This window comes from Notolepis coatsorum (genome assembly GCF_963971535.1).
Source record: "Notolepis coatsorum genome assembly, chromosome: 8".
Lineage (NCBI taxonomy): Eukaryota > Metazoa > Chordata > Actinopteri > Aulopiformes > Paralepididae > Notolepis > Notolepis coatsorum.
Genome location: NC_140172.1, coordinates 95901840 through 95915898, shown reverse-complemented (window position 1 = coordinate 95915898; position 14059 = coordinate 95901840). Strand labels below are relative to the sequence as shown.

The 14059-nt window shown below is 46.2% G+C and overlaps 1 protein-coding gene across 4 annotated transcripts in view; it reads right to left on the bottom strand.

Annotated features, from left to right (window-relative positions):
- Nucleotides 1-14059, bottom strand: part of prdm15 (PR domain containing 15) — a 75435-nt gene that overhangs the window by 31985 nt on the left and 29391 nt on the right. For all 4 annotated transcript variants that reach the window (XM_084320033.1, XM_084320031.1, XM_084320032.1 and 1 more), the window contains 5 exons: nt 10904-11050; nt 9990-10153; nt 9806-9885; nt 5030-5149; nt 3365-3496 (listed from right to left, as the gene is read on the bottom strand). In XM_084320033.1, coding sequence (XP_084176159.1) covers nt 3365-3496; nt 5030-5149; nt 9806-9885; nt 9990-10153; nt 10904-11050 — 643 coding nt within the window. The remainder of the gene's footprint in view (nt 1-3364; nt 3497-5029; nt 5150-9805; nt 9886-9989; nt 10154-10903; nt 11051-14059) is intronic.

The following is a 14059-nucleotide window of genomic DNA, read 5'->3' as shown; positions in this document are numbered from 1 at the left end:
CCTGTCCAGGTATTTGGAATTTCTTGCTAGGAATTTTATTCTGTTGTTAACCTTGGCTATTACTTTTTTCGACATGCTTTCCACTGAGAGTGTGTTTTCTTTTTTTTTGGTGATCAAATCTTTTTTTATTTAAACTTTTTTACATGGAACAGGACACATCACAATACAACAATAACAATAATACACAAAAAGACATCACAAAACAGCAACCTATTACACAAGAGAAAAAAAATGGAAGACAATAATGGAGACATACTGTACAGTGAACATCCTGAGCCCCCACCCTCATCAGACACAGCAGCCACTATCCCCATCCCTCGAGGACCCCTGGTCCGGCGCCCCAGCGAACCAAAGCATCACGCCTCTATAACACCATGCTCCGCCAAGACCCCGAACCAAAGGCCCCTCCCCCTTCCGAGCCCGCGGCCATCAGACACACAACCAAAGGGGCCCAAAACATATACATAATTAATATACAAATAAAAACACCAAAAACAAAAACACCTGAGAGTGTGTTTTCTAAAAGTACACCCTAGATACACCACTGATTTGGTACTGGTGACCACTGAGCTACCTAACTGTATCTTTTTTTTATCCACTTTTTCTCCTTTAAAAAAAATTTTCTCCCATCCCAATTCCATTGTGCCAATTCTTCCCTCCCCTGTCTTGAACGTTGCTCGTATATGCCCCCCACTGGCCGGTTGTAGGGAGGATAGAAGCCTTGCATCACGTGTCCCCTCCGGTACACGAGAAGGCAGCCTGTCACACCTTTTCACCTGCCAGCGCGGACTCTCATTGGCGAGGTGTAACGTGTGGGAGGCTCACACTACCCCCGCCATTTCCTGTCTCTGCTGTGCAGGCGTCCCCAACCGACCTGTAGGAGTCGCTGTCCACAACGTCCAGATTACCACCCATCGACTTCCACCCGCTAATTCTGCCAATTGAATTAGTATGACGGCTGGCCCAAGCCGGAGGCAACGCTGACAGCTAGAGTCGAACCCGGTGTCTCATGCGTTGGTGACGAGCGCAATGTCCGCTGCGCCACCCAGCCGCTGCATCCTAACTGTATCTTGAAACCTTCCTGTTTTTTCTGTTTCCTTGTAGTAGAACATTTAATGGATTCTGTTTTTCCTAAATGGAGAGAGTCGATTTTCTGAAAGCCACTGACTGACATTTCCTAACGCCATGCTAAGTCTGCTTTCAATAACCGTTTTGCTTTTATTTGACACCATGAGAGCCGAATCATCAGCGTAGAGCAGGAGATCACATGAACAGGCTGACTGCATGTCATTTATATAAAGAAGGAAGAACAAGGGCCCCAGCACACTTCCCTGAGGGACCCCGCAGTCCACCGTCCTCAGATCTGAAAGGACCCCTCCCACCTCTACACATTGTTCCCTTCCCCTCAAGTATGAGCTGGCTCAGTTTGTGGCCATACCATTAAAACCTATCGCTGTTAACTTCCTTAAGAGGATAGTGTGGTCCACCATGTCAAATGCCTTTTGTAGGTCTAACATCACCATACCACAGAGATTTCCTCTGTCTATCTCTTTCTTAATGTGATCTGTTAGAAACAGAAGACAGGTGTCTGTGGAGTGGGACTTTCTAAACCCTGATTGAAATTCATATAGCAAGTTATGGGATGTAATATATTGATCAATTTGTTCATATATAATCTTTTCTATGACCTTGGACATGACACATAAGATGGACACAGACCGGTAGTTACCATGGTCCTGCTTGCTGCCTTTTTTGTAAAGTGGTATTACTCTGGCCAGCTTAAGCTCACTTGGAAACGTTCCTGATTCTATGGAAAGATTCACAATATGTGTTATACTGGGGGAAATAACCTGAGCTGCATCCCTAAGGAACCTAGCGGGCATGTTGTCTACTCCTGTAGCTTTAGTAGGGTTGAGCTCCTGACCCATAGTTTAAGAATCCCTGGTATATAAACATATAGCATGCTATTATGAAGAGAGAGACACTGAACTGTAATTATATATTTACATCAAAGTTGTAGAAAGACAGCATTTATGAATTGCTGTTCCTTTTTGCCTTTTATCATTTGCACTCATCCCTGATTTAGTCGCCAACTCCCCCCCTGGTCGTTGTGCTGCCCTACTGTCAGTCTGGGGAGGGTGTAGACTACCACATGCTGCCCTACTGTCAGTCTGGGGAGGGTGTAGACTACCACATGCTGCCCTACTGTCAGTCTGGGGAGGGTGTAGACTACCACATGCTGCCCTACTGTCGGTCTGGGGAGGGTGTAGACTACAACATGCTGCCCTACTGTCGGTCTGGGGAGGGTGTAGACTACCACATGCTGCCCTACTGTCAGTCTGGGGAGGGTGTAGACTACCACATGCTGCCCTACTGTCAGTCTGGGGAGGGTGTAGACTACCACATGCTGCCCTACTGTCTGTCTGGGGAGGGTGTAGACTACAACATGCTGCCCTACTGTCGGTCTGGGGAGGGTGTAGACTACCACATGCTGCCCTACTGTCAGTCTGGGGAGGGTGTAGACTACCACATGCTGCCCTACTGTCAGTCTGGGGAGGGTGTAGACTACCACATGCTGCCCTACTGTCGGTCTGGGGAGGGCGTAGACTCCTCCAATACATGTGAAGTTGCCAGACGCTTCTTTTCACCTGACAGCTAGGAGTTTCAGTGGGAGAGCGTAACACACGTATGGAGGTTCACGCCATCATCCCCAGATCCCATCCCTGCTGAACAGGCCAGTAGGAGTCGCTATTGCAACGACCAGGACTCATACCCCACTGGCTTCCCAGTTCCCACCCACAAACACTGCCATATTGTGTTCATAGGAACAACTGGCCCAGCCAGGAGCTACCACTGCCAGGAATTTAACCTGGGCTCTGGTTTATACAGGGTTCCCACAGACATTGCTAAATGAAATTCACGGACTTTTAAGTACTTTTCCAAGCACTATTTTTCATTTTCAGGGATATCACTCGAAGGATACAATTCACTTTTAAATGCTGTTTCTTTAAGCATCTTCTTGGCCTGCTTGCCAGCTAGATCAAGCTAGAGCCTCACACGCGAAAAAATTAGGAAAAGCAGTTGGATTGAATTAAAACAGAACAAAAAAAACGATTTCTTGATTCAGAACAATTTGATCATGGATGAACAAAACATTCAATGCGAATGGTTGATTTAAATTTCAAGGACTTTTTAAGCACCTTGTTAAAAAATTGGCTGTTTTCAAGGAATTCCAGGCCTTAGCACTTAAAGGACCTTGTGCGAACCCTGTTTATACATCATAATAATTCATCAAAGTGAATAAGAGGTTCAACACACACACAGTTTGCCTCCAAGAACCAAGCTCCAAGTACAAATGACTCACCTGTATGTCTCTTGTAGTGTTTGAGCATGTTGACCTTCTGAGCAAACTTGCGGTTGCACTCCTTACATTCATATTCTTTGATGCCCTTGTGAAGTTTCATGTGATGCCTGAGAGCATGTTTAGTCTTCATGCCTACACAAGGAAAGAGTTGAGATCGGGCTAATTAATCTTCAAACATCATCCACATTTGTCATCTTGGCGCACGTTTACAGAGAGTAACTGCGAGCCATGAGACGACACGCACAATATGGTTTACGGGAGCACAGCTCAAACCTTTAGAATACTCTCTCACCAGATGCACAGTCCTGATTAATACAAGAGTGGAAGGAAATACCAGCATTCATGGCTAATGTCCTTATGTCGGTGTTGTGAAGAAGGCACGACAACGCCTCTACTTCCTCAGGCGCCTAAGGAAGTTCCAAGTCAGTCAGAAGATCCTTAAGAACTTCTACTCATGTACAATAGAGAGCATCTTGACCGGCAACATCACCTCCTGGTTTGGGAATAGCACTGCACAAGACCGAAGCAGACTACAAAGAGTGACACGTTCAGCCGAACGCACAATTGGAGGGGGGCTCCCCACCCTCCAGAACATTTACAACAAGCGTTGCAAGGGCAAGGCTAAGAGAATCATTAAAGACTCCAGTCACCCGAACAACTGCCTCTTTGAACTGCTGCGGTCAGGCAAGCGATACCGGAGTATCAAGGCGAGCACAGAAAGACTCAGAAGAAGCTTCTATCCCCAGGCCATCAGGCTGCTAAACGAACAATGAACACTACACAACAACAACCACCAAACGCACATAGCACACACATCCACACGCACACACTCACTTTAAACAAACACACTGTAGCACCCACTCCACACACTTTATAGCACACACCCACTTTAAACAAACACACTGTAGCACCCACTCCCCACACTTTATATTTATTGATGAAGGATTGCACTACAACTCGTACACCTTACTGTAAATTGTACCTAAATTGTACCTCATCCCATTTCTGCTTTGCACTATATAGTACTGTACATTAGTACACTGCATAGTATTGTATATTATATGGTAACTCAGAACATTGTACATATGTCTATACCGAACACTGTGACCTCATTTTCTTCTTCTAAATTACATGCTATACTATGTTATTTGATACTATCTTGTCTAGCACAGTCTCTGGAGCGTAACAGTAAGAAGCATTTTGTATGAAAGTATTCTGTACTTCTGTATGACAACTATTAAAGAAACTATGCCGCATGCCATTGAAAGTGAGAGGTTGGAAGCTCGGCCCAGTGCCCAGCGTGGAAAGAAACCATACATATGTAAAATATATATCACATAACGTGCGCCGGCACGTATACGTCCCATTTTGCACTTGCAAATGTATGGCTTAAAACCAATTTCCGACAATTAGATAACTTTAAATAAAAAGATAACATTTCTTGATTCAAAACAATTTGATCGTGGATGAACAAAACTTTCAATGCGAATGGTTGATTTGAATTTCTAGGACTTTTTAAGCACCTTGTAACAAAACTAGCTGTTTTCAAGGAGGTCCAGGCCTTGACTTTTTTTGTCAAAAATCAAGCACTTTAAAGCACTTCAAGGACCTTGTGCGAACCCTGGGTATGAGACGACACCACTCAGTTTGCAGACAACCTCTGACCTTTTCCACACTCGGCACACAGGAAGTCTCTGATGTCGTCGTGAACTCTGAGGTGCTCCTTCAACATGTCCTTCCTGGCAAACGACTTGCCGCACTGGTTGCAGCCGTGGTTCTTCACCCCTGGATCAATACAAACACGCTGTTATTGATCACCATTGTTATGGTAGCAGCGCCACAATCCATCTGCCTTCACAGTCTATAGGGAGGTGTAGTGGTTACGTCATGGCTGTTTCCCGCACGGTCCACCCCTCTTGAAATTGCTATGTATTTCCAATGCACCAATTTCTAAATCGTCTTGTTTAAAAACAAATAAAGCATGAACATTGGCATGGTGTACCTTTCTGTGTGTATTCATCCACAACAAGCTATAGCTCAACATGAAACAATCCGCAATTAATCGTAAAGGTAGCAAAATAACAACGTTTATGTTTTCGTTCACTGAGGAACTACACAATGGCCGTGACGTGTATTAGGCGACGGCACTGAACGACAGGCGTTCTACTGGTAAGTGTAGTTCTTTTTTAACGACAAATTAAAAACCTTATAACTAACTTTATTTCAGCCAAAAATGCTTAAACAATAATGTTAGTGATATAAGGGAACTCATTTTGTGCAAAAATGGAAAGCTTGCCAATGTTCATGAGGCAGAATTATTACAATAGCCGATAATACATTTTCCCAATGATAAATCCCTATACGGGTGGACCGCGCAGGAAACTAAAGTGACGTCAGACTAAGATAAGATAAGATATTCCTTTATTGATCCCCTTGGGGAAATTCAGGCATCATAGCAGCATGGGGGGGAGGGGGGGGGGGGGTACAGGTAGTAAAACAACACAGTATACAGGTAGTAAAAAACAACACAGGCAGTGTAAACAATTTGATCAATATGGTCAATATAATTTACTATCTGACTAGCTGAGGAATATTCACATTATTCACAGTGTCACATAAGGTGCAGTATGCATGAGGTAGTGTTATAATTTACTATCTACTGAGTATACATTATTCACAGTATCACGGTATCCACTGAATATACATTATTCACAGTATCACAGTATCCACATAGGGTGCAGTAAGCCTAAGGTAGTGTAGGTTGTCCTCCTTGGGTTCCTATAAGTCCCAGGTCAATGTCTGGTAGCATTCGCTGTCGCTGCCCCCTGTTGTGGAGCCTGGAGGCTGCTAGTCGCTGCCCACTGTTGTGGAGCCTGATGGCCGCTGGTATGAAGGACTGTCCGAGGCGGTTAGTTGAGTGTCGGGGGGGAATGAGTCTGTGGCTGAACGAGCTACACCTCCCTATAAAAGACCCCCCTACTCCTATGAGGCTGATTGTGAAACCTTCCATGCTCAGCACCAGCTGTCTTCTGTCAGAGGGATGGTGGACATGGGGAGTCCAGCATCAGCTCTCCTCACCCCCCCACACATGCTCCTGACAGACTGTGACTGTGTCCTGTGGCAACCCCAAAGCATGGCGATCGAAGGGCGCTACGTAACGGCCCAATGGCTAGGCTCTGCCCATATTTGGGATTCCACTTCCAGGCGCACCTGCAGCTATAAGGCCATCGAGACCAGCTAGCCAATCACGACGCGATGCGCGTGTTGTTGAGGAGAGTGAGCAAATAGGGGCCAAGGACACACGCTCACTCTCTCACATCAGAGGCGAGGAGACAGACCGGTAAGCGGAGAAGCCGCCAGGCAGACAGTTAGGCTGAGTCGTAGAGTATAAGTTAAAGTCAGTGAGAGTAAGGAGAACAGTGGAATGTTTTGTTTGAAAATAAAAAAGGAAACTATTATTTTGGGAAACACAACTCGGCTGTCTGTTGTTTTATTCTGCAACCCCTACACCTGGAATTGCCACAGTCCCCAGACGTCCACCAGACAGTGTCCCCAGACGTCCACCAGACTGTGTCTCCAGACAACCACCAGACTGTGACAGTGTCCCCAGACGTCCACCAGACTGTGACCCCAGACGTCCACCAGACAGTGTCCCCAGACGTCCACCAGACAGTGTCCCCAGACAGTGTCCCCAGACGTCCACCAGACAGTGTCCCCAGACATCCACCAGACTGTGACCCCAGACGTCCACCAGACTGTGACCCCAGACGTCCACCAGACTGTGACCCCAGACGTCCACCAGACAGTGTCCCCAGACATCCACCAGACAGTGTCCCCAGACGTCCACCAGACTGTGTCCCCAGACGTCCACCAGACTGTGTCCCCAGACGTCCACCAGACTGTCCCCAGACGTCCACCAGACTGTGACTGTGTCCCCAGACGTCCACCAGACAGTGTCCCCAGACATCCACCAGACAGTGTCCCCAGACGTCCACCAGACAGTGTCCCCAGACGTCCACCAGACTGTGTCCCCAGACGTCCACCAGACAGTGTCCCCAGACATCCACCAGACAGTGTCCCCAGACGTCCACCAGACTGTGTCCCCAGACGTCCACCAGACTGTGTCCCCAGACGTCCACCAGACAGTGTCCCCAGATGTCCACCAGACTGTGACAGTGTCCCCAGACATCCACCAGACAGTGTCCCCAGACGTCCACCAGACTGTGTCCCCAGACGTCCACCAGACTGTGTCCCCAGACGTCCACCAGACTGTCCCCAGACGTCCACCAGACTGTGACTGTGTCCCCAGACGTCCACCAGACAGTGTCCCCAGACGTCCACCAGACAGTGTCCCCAGACGTCCACCAGACTGTGTCCCCAGACGTCCACCAGACAGTGTCCCCAGACGTCCACCAGACAGTGTCCCCAGACGTCCACCAGACTGTGACAGTGTCCCCAGACGTCCACCAGACTGTGTCCCCAGACGTCCACCAGACTGTGACAGTGTCCCCAGTCCCCTCACCTACGTACTCAGTCTTGCTCTATAACCCAGCCGGTTACTCCTAAGCTCCCTCCAGCCTTTTGTTGATTTTTATCAAATTTTTTGCTCCACACATTTAATGTTCTTTTATAGAGTCAGCCGGCCCTGACTCTATTTCACCTGCCACCTTGAAGCACTGCGCCGACCAGCTGTCCCCAGTGTTTACTAATATTTTTAACACCTCACTGGAGCTGTGTCGGGTCCCAGTGTGCTTCAAGGCCTCAACCATCATCCCTGTCCCTAAGAAGGCCAAGGTCACAGGCCTTAATGACTACAGACCGGTCGCCCTGACGTCTGTGGTCATGAAGGTCTTTGAGCGCCTTGTCCTGGCCCACCTCAAATCCACCACAGACCCTCTTCTGGACCCCCTGCAGTTTGCATACAGAGCCAATCGTTCCACGGACGATGCTGTGAACATGGCTCTGCATTACGTCCTGGTCCTGGAACACCTGGACACTGCAGGGACCTACGCCAGGATTCTGTTGGTGGACTTCAGCCTGGCCTTCAACACAATCCTCCTGCACATCCTGGAGCATCAGATGTCCCTGCTGCAGGTGCCGGACTCTACCCGCAGGTGGATTACGGACTTCACATTACGGAATCAACATCTCCGATCCCAGGTCCATTAGCACTGGCTCTCCACAGGGCTGCGTTCTGTCCCCACTACTTTTCTCCCTGTGTACACCAACAGCTGCGTCTCTCTGCACCCCTCGGTCAAACTCCTGAAGTTTGCGGACGATACCACCCTGGTGGGTCTCATATCCAGGGGGGATGAGTCAGCCTACAGGAGGGAGATCGAGAGGCTGCAGAGCTGGTGCAGCTGCAACAACCTGGACCTCAACGCCCAGAAAACAGAGATGGTGGTGGACTTCAGGCGGAAGGCAGCCCCCCCCACCCCGATCATTCTGGGAGGCACCCCCGTGGCCTCTGTGGAGTCCTGCCGCTTCCTCTGCATGACACTAAAATGGGAGCTGAATTCCATCGCTCTCAACAAAAGGATGAGGATGTTCTTTCTACGTCAGCTGAGGAAGTTCAGGCTGCTGAGGACCATGATGGTCCAGTTTTACACCACCATCATCCAGTCCATCCTCACCCTCTCCATCATCACCTGGTTCCCTGCAGCCACGGTCAGGGACAAGGCCAAGCTGCAGCGGGTGATACGCTCGGCAGAGAGGGTGATCGGCTGCCCCCTTCCCTCCCTCGAGTCCCTACACTCCACCAGGGCCTTGCGGAGGGCGAGGAAGATCATGGCAGACCCCGCCCACCCGGGTCACAACCTCTTTAACATGCTCCCCCACGGCAGGCGGCTACGGCTGCCCAAGACACTAAAGTCCCGCCATAGACTGAGTTTCTTCCCATCAGTAGCTCGCCTGGTAAACGAGTCAGGTGTCCCCCCGCCCCCCCCCCCCCCCCCTCTATGGCGAGCTGCTAGGGCTGGACTTGAACTTTGTGCTGCACTGTATCCATGTCCCCAACCACTGCACTTTTTACAGTCTTATTTTTGTCTCACTGTTCTGTCCTGTCTTGCACTTTACTTATAATTATTTATTTACTGTTGTATTGTATGGTGTATAAAGTCATCTGAATCTGAACCAGTTTCTTTTACCAGTTTATTTATTCTATGTTTCTCTTACTCTGTTAATAGTTTTAGTGTTCTTCTGACTCCTTGCTAGCTTTAGACTTGCCTATTTTTTATTCTTTCTTCTTTTACTCTTGCTAGTTTTTATGTTCTTTTAAAATGTAGCGCTTTGAGATTTGCTCCACAATTATAAAGCGCATTACAAATCAAATATATTATTATTTATTATTATAGATTTAAAAAGGTGGATTTTATTTGCTTTAAAATGTGCATAAATCATGATGAATCCTAAAATTAAGAATATAATTCCGCCTGTGGTCACCTGTGTGGATGATCTTGTGTCTCTCCAGGTTGCCGATGCTGTTAAAGATTCTGCCGCAAATCTCACATGGATGAATATACCTTAAGGACACAAGAATAGTTCCAAAAAAGATGGTTAATAATCATTTGTACTGTGGCTTTGGTCGTTTCAACCCCTTCGTCCCTTCTTCTCTGCCCCATCTTACTTCTGCACCGCTGGGTCAGGGAGCTGCTCTCTGTGGATGACCAGGTGAGCGTTGTACGTGGCCTTCAGGGCAAAGCGTCGATTACAGATGACACAACCGTAGCCTCTCTCCTTATGCTGCTCCATGATGTGCTTCAGGTAGTCTTTTCCTTTGGCAAAGGACAACTGGAGAAATAGACAGAGTACAATGGTTATACTGTATGTTTGTTTGTATAATATGTGTGTGTGTAGGTTATTCTCATGAGTGCCCACTTTTTGTAGGGTAAGTGCGAGCTCCAACTGTAACCCCACCCCTAACCCATAACCCTAACCTAATTATAACATTAATTTAACCGTAAAAGTCACAGGGAAGTGGCAACAAAGAACAGAAATTGGTGTGCAACTTTTCGTAGTTCAACTGTTCATATGCTACAAATGGGTTCACGAGAATAAATTGGTATGTGTGAGAAATGCTTATCCATAGTCTTACAGTCCATAGTCTTACAAATGAAGGTCTGTGTGTGTGTGTCCCCCCCCACCGGCAATTACCCAGTGATGATGAAAATGAGTACTTAACCCTTTCACTACCACACTACAGAAGGTTAGCCTTTCACTACCACACTACAGACGTGTGGTAGTGAAAGGGTTAACCTTCTGTAGTGTGGTTGTGAAAGGGTTAACCCTTTGTCGTGTGGTAGTGAAAGGGTTAACCTTCTGTATTGTCGCAGTGAAAGGGTTAACCCTTTGGTAGTGTGGTAGTGAAAAGGTTAAACATCATGTCAAAATTCAAATGAATGAATATAGCACAGTTAAATTGAACCTTGATTCATATTCAAATCTCATGTATGTGTGTGTGTGTGTGTGTGTGTGTGTGTGTGTGTGTGTGTGTGTGTGTGTGTGTGTGTGTGTGTGTGTGTGTGTGTGTGTGTAGCTTACTTGGCACTTCTTGCAGTTGTACTTGTGGTGCTCTGGATTGTCCTCTTCATCTTCATCATCATCGTCAGTCTCATCACTATCGGCCACTGAGATGCCGATCTTCTGGATGAACTCCTCTCTCTCCTGCTCGTCCATCAAGGCTATGTCCTGGAAAGACATATTACGAGGAAAACTTCAACCCGCTGGACACAGTGATTCAAGTCTGGGTTATAGGCCGCTTTGGAACACACTGTGTGAATGCTCCTCGTTCCGTCAGTACCTGAGAACCCACTGAGCCTAAGAGGGTTATACAGAGCCTGTATACAGCAAACTTTTTTATACCACGACCCCATTTTATTTAGGATTTTTCTTGGCGACCCCACACTTGATGTATCGCGTAATTTCAACGTGGAATTAAGGAATATCAAAATAAAAGCACACGTTGTTGAACCTGATCATGCATATTTATTCGAATATTTTATTACAGCACTATGTTATCAATACACATTTATAAAACGAGGCATTAAAAATATATATATATTTATAATTTTTTTTACATGCCAATGCACTGTCACCTACCCACGACCCCACTTTGGGTTGCGAACTTGCGACCCGTAGTTTGAGAACCGCTGGTATAGAGGAAGCATGTTGAACCTAAGGTTTCTATAAGGTTTAGTCACTGATGCAAAAGTAAACAACCCCTGGGGCTGATCTGGGACCAGCGTTCTAGAGCGAGTTGCTTAAATCAAAAGAATCTTGGTTCCAGTGATGATCACTGAATTTCCACACTGTTGTCAAGGAAATGTTGTCGATGGTTTCTGCTGTAGCCTCTTTTAGAGAAACAAATGAATAAATAAATACAGTTTTCTCCTATTCAAAACTCGTCATGGTCATCGTGGCAGGCCCGTTTCTTGCCATATGCGGACTATGCGGTTACATAGGGGCCCCCTAAAATGCCATAATTTTAAATTTTTAGCGTATAATGGGAGCGTAGAACGGGAGATGTGGGGGAGGACATGCAGCAAATCCGTCCGGGAGCGGGAGGTGAACCTGGGTCGACCGCGTAGGTCTGCGTCGCAGTATGCGGTGCGCCACTGGGGCGCCTTATAATTTTATAATAATTATAATTTAAAAATAATATTTGTATTCACTCAATCCTGTAGGGATGTAACAAATCATCAGCTTTGAAATTTTAACCGATAGGCTACTGCTTATGACCGCAAGTGGGCATTCCTTTATAAAAAGAAAAAAATACATAAGCTCACTGACAAAAATGTAGTTGCATTTTCAAACCTTATTTAACTTTAACTTTATCTTAAATAGTTCCATTTAAATTTCAATATTGTAAGTCAGAAATGTAAGGAAAATGCAGTATCTGTCTCATTTATGTGCATTTGGGAGATGTTATAATGCAGATTCTGTAAATCCTGTACATTGTCAGGAGTTTCTTGATCTAGGGGAGCCCCAGTGTTTCCTATTTATTATCATTTTGTCATTGCTGGGGTCAACTTGAGATGTTTGATTTGAATTTGTGAGAAAAAAATATATAATTTTTTTTCACGGATCTAGCCTCTTTTCCTCTTAACACTTTGAGCGTCAGGGGTCGCTATGGACGTTGGGCCGTTGCGTGCCAGCGCTTTGTTCAATGGGAATAAGTTCCGGTGTTTGCAGTGCTAAACCTATATTAAATATTATAGCTATGGATCTAATAAACAGGTCGATTGTCAGTGAGTTTCTTCCGGTCAACATGCAAAAAACGGATAATTCTTTCATACATACATACATACATACATACATACATACATTTCCGTTTTATACCGTGGTGAATATGAGTATAGTTTTAGAGTGATCTTGTCTAATCCCAAGAAACTCCAGCAAACAGCGCTTCAATGCATTTCCTTAGAGATCGTGCCATTTCTCGCCTGATTATTGAATCATTCTGAAATAAATGCTAGATTATCGGTATTATGTTTCATCATGCATGCACGAAAGCGGGGGGAGGAAAAGCCGCCCCTCCGTGCTTTGATCGCAGCCAACGGCACACACACACACGCTGTGATTGCTGCGAAAAAAATCATCGGATCAACGCAAGATTGGTAACATATAGTCCTTACCTCGTCTATGATGTACTGCAAAAAGAATAATCCAATTATCTGATCGCCATTCCAAATATTGATTGCGGTCGTGTGTCCAACGTTTATCCACCAAAACACATGAATCCACGGTGCTCCAGTGTCCCCAATCCATGTGTTATAACGTTACTCATGCCCGAGAAGGAAAACCCGGACCGGACTTCTTAGATCGATGCACAGCCCAAGCCAGAGGGATTCCAATGATGTGCAATACCGGCCGCAATGATAACATCAGGCTGGATGGATGAATTATGAATGGATATAGCGAATAAAAGAAATAACGACCAAAACCCGACTTTTCTCGTGATTGGCGCTCAACCACTGGCGAGATAACCCGACTTTTTTCCGCCCTTGGCGCCCAATGTGTTAAAGTGCACCAGATTGATGCAGTTAAATGTTAAATGCATGCCCACCTTAAAGGGTTTGGAATCCCCCCACCAGTTTCACAAAATAGGGGCCCCCAAACAACATTTCGCTAAGGGCCCACAAAAAGCTAGAAACTGCTCTGCTTGGTGGATCCAGCCTTGAGGCTCTCTATATAGACCTGGGCTTAAGTGTAGTGTGAAACCTCCAGGGATCCACCAGAACCTATGACACTGGTATCATATATTGGTCTGATACCAGGCTAAAATGGGGTATTGGTACTCAAATCCAGTACCAAGAACTGTGTGCAACATGTCAGAAATCAAAAGCAAAGAAACCTGATTTGCTGTAATTCTTTTGACAAATAGAAACATGTTAGATACATTTAATGGAGAAGATTTGAATATAATCTCAATCGTTTTTGTCCACTGTCCCCAACCTAATGTTCCAAGTCTATACTGTTCAGTAGGTCGATGGATCGTGTCAGTATTGGCCGATAGATATAAAAGTCTATTGGATCATGTCTCCAGCACCCCCACAGCCATAGCTACAACTACTCAGGGGGCTTTCACACTAGCCATTCTGGGTCGAATCAGAGCACGATCGCACCAAAATAGAGTGTGATGAGAACGCTCCCCCCGTCACCGGGGACGCTGATTTGGTCCAAGACGGGACCGCTGGA